The sequence below is a fragment of the Sapajus apella genome, unplaced genomic scaffold (assembly GCF_009761245.1).
Source record: "Sapajus apella isolate SASKATOON/1434 unplaced genomic scaffold, GSC_monkey_1.0 scaffold51, whole genome shotgun sequence".
Lineage (NCBI taxonomy): Eukaryota > Metazoa > Chordata > Mammalia > Primates > Cebidae > Sapajus > Sapajus apella.
Genome location: NW_022436991.1, coordinates 6,224,405 through 6,227,619, shown reverse-complemented (window position 1 = coordinate 6,227,619; position 3,215 = coordinate 6,224,405). Strand labels below are relative to the sequence as shown.

The 3,215-nt window shown below is 45.6% G+C and overlaps 1 protein-coding gene across 1 annotated transcript in view; it reads right to left on the bottom strand.

The window, feature by feature from the left end:
* The window catches only part of LOC116526494 (transmembrane channel-like protein 7), a 37,280-nt gene that overhangs the window by 7,578 nt on the left and 26,487 nt on the right, over positions 1 to 3,215 (bottom strand). The window contains exon 10 of the mRNA XM_032242812.1: positions 482 to 612. Within this exon, the coding sequence (XP_032098703.1) occupies positions 482 to 612 (131 nt within the window). The remainder of the gene's footprint in view (positions 1 to 481; positions 613 to 3,215) is intronic.

Sequence of the window (3,215 nt, the reverse complement as noted above, 5' to 3'; positions counted from 1 at the left end):
TACAAAAATTGGCCAGGCATGATGGTGGGCACCTGTAACCCCAGCTATTCAGGAGGCTGAGACACAAGAATCGCTTGAAACCAGGAGATGGAGGTGGCAGTGAGCCAAGATTGCCACTGCACTCCAGCCTGGACAGCAGAGTGAGGCTCAGTCTCAAAAACAAAAATTAAAAAAAAATTGCAAATACCATGTCTTTTTTTTTTTTCATTCTAAAAATGCAGAAATTAGCCGGGCGTGGTGGCACACGCCTGTAGTCCCAGCTACTCGGGAGGCTGAGGCGGGAGAATCGATTCAACCTGAGAGACACAGGTTGCAGTGAGCTGAGATTACATCTCCCTACTCCAGCCTGGGCGACAGACCAAGACTCCATCTCAAAACAAAACAAAAAAACAAATAGAATGTGATGTGATGGACCCTTTTACATAAAAGAGGAACAGGTCAAGAAGCAGGGAAATGTTCTAGAAAACAAAGCCGCATTTACCTAGACATGCTTATTGTCAGAGGTATTATTGCCAAACACAGCCCGATCAACAACACCAACAGGAAGAAGAAATTAGAATTGGATGCTCTGAACTGCCTCGGGGAGGGTCTGCAGGTGTAAAGCAGACTCCACTACAAGGAGAAAAAGAAAGAAAAATTAAGATCAATGAATATAGCTTCTGTGAGGATCAATACGCATATTTCTGCTTTACAGTGGGAATGTAAATCACTCTAACCTTTCCAGAGGGTTGTCCAGAAATATGGATCAAGATGAAAACAGTTAATTCAGACTCTAAACTCTGGAGGGTTCATGCTGATGAAACAGAGGGGAAATGGGCCAAAATACAGATATGTGGATGTTTAATGCTACAGACATTGATAACACAGAATAATTGCAAGCAACCTAAATAGCTATCAATGGGGGTTAGTGGCTGGGTGCAATGTCTCACATCTGTAATCCCAGCACTTTGGGAGGTCACAGCAGGAGGATCACTTGAGGTCAGCAGTTTGAGGCTGCAGTGAGCTATGATTGTGCCACTGCGCTCCAGCCTAGGCAAAAGAGAGAGACCCTCTCTCAAAAAGAAAAATGGAGGTGGGGAACAACAGTTTATTAGGTTATAGTTAAAGGTTAAAGTATATCTATATAGAATGAAATACCATACAATCCTAAAGAAGGATGAGGCTGGGCGCAGTGGTTCACACCTGTAATCTCAACACTTCGGGAGGCTGAGGTGGGCGGATCACAAGGTCAGGAGTTCCAGACCAGCCTGGACGATATGGTGAAAACCCGTCTCTACTAAAAATACAAAAAATTAGCCAGGAGTGGTGGCGGGCGCCTGTAGTCCCAGCTACTCAGGAGGCTGAGGTGGGAGGATGGATTGAGCCCAGGAAGGTTGAGGCTGTAGTGAGTCGTAACTGTACCACTGTGCCACTGCCCTCCAGTCTGAATGACAGAGTGAGACCCAGTCTCAAATAAGAAAAAATAAGGATGAAGGCCGGGCACGGTGGCTCAAGCCTGTAATCCCAGCACTTTGGGAGGCCGAGGCGGGTGGATCACCAGGTCAAGAGATCGAGACCATCCTGGTCAACATGGTGAAACCCCGTCTCTACTAAAACTACAAAACATTAGCTGGGCATGGTGGCGCGTGCCTGTAATCCCAGCTACTCAGGAGGCTGAGGCAGGAGAATTGCCTGAACCCAGGAGGCGGAGGTTGCGGTGAGCCGAGATCGCGCCATTGCACTCCAGCCTGGGTAACATGAGTGAAACTCCATCTCAAAAAAAAAAAAAAAAAAAAAAAAGAAAAAATAAGGATGAGAGACAGCTTTACATCCCATGTGGCATTGTGAAAATGGTAATTTCAAAATTCCATATGAGTTCAAGTATTTATTCATTAGAGGGATTTAAATATATATAACTGAATCTACAATAACATACACCAAATTAAGAAGTCCTTTACCTGAGGTTTTCCATAAGCACATATACTTTTTCCTATATGTTAAAAGTAAGTATTGCCATGGAGGGGAAAAAAGACTTGAAGGAAATATCACATGGGAAGTGAGAAGGGATATAATGGTAACAGGCATGACATTTCTCAAGAGTTTAAAAAGGTGTGACTCCACAGGAACATAAGCTCTTCTGAATTCAGGAGGAGCTGGAACATCTTGTGAGCTGGAGGACACTGCGTACCCAGGATACTTGGCGCCCAGCCTCGGGGCAGCGGCACCCTGGTGTAAGTGACGGAAGTGAGCCCTGGTGTCCCCCATGACCCAGCCTCCATCACCCCACCGTGTCTTTCCTGTGCTACACACTGGGAAACCACGGGCTAATCAGTATTTTCTGGAAAGAGAAAAAAGTCCCTGTGAGCTTTCTCACATCCATCTCTCCTCTGATGATTTCAGCCAACTTGTGTTTCCAAGTGAATGCATCAGGACACTCTTCAAAAGTCAAAGCACCCAGGTAGAAAGGTTGGCCCAATCCAAGGCCTTGCTTACTGGGTTAAGAGCTTAGACTCTAGAGTGAACTAAACTTGGGTTTCAATCTAAGGGGTCACTTAAAAGCTGTCTGACCTTGGACCAGTTTCTCTAAACTTCAGCTTCCTAATTTACAAAATACAGTACTTTTGGCCAGGTGCAGTGGCTCACACCTGTAATCCCAGCACTCTGGTAGGTCGAGGTGGGTGGATCACTTGAAGCCAGGAGCTCAAGACCAGCCTGGCCAACATGGTGAAAACCTGTCTCTACTAAAAATACAAAACTTAGCAGGGCACAGTGGTGTATGCCTATAATCCCAGCTACTCAAGAGGCTGAGGCACAAGAATTGCTTGAACCCGGCAGGGAGAGGCTGCAATGAGCTGAGATCATGCCACGGCACTCAAACCAGGAGTGAGAAGGGTCAAAATTTTTTAAAATAAAATAAAATATAGTACTACATCAAAGGGTGGGTGAAATCACTGCATGAAAATTTGTGTAAAGTAATGGCAGAGAGGGGACACATGGCATTATGATCTGCTATTATTACTAACACTATTGTTATTAACAGTAGCATTATAACTTTGGGAGGCCGAGGCGGGTGGATCACGAGGTCAAGAGATTGAGACCATCCTGGTCAACATGGTGAAACCCCGTCTCTACTAAAAATACAAAAAATTAGCTGGGCATGGTGGTGCGTGCCTGTAATCCCAGCTACTTGGGAGGCTGAGGCAGGAGAATTGCCTGAACCCAGGAGGCGGAGGTTG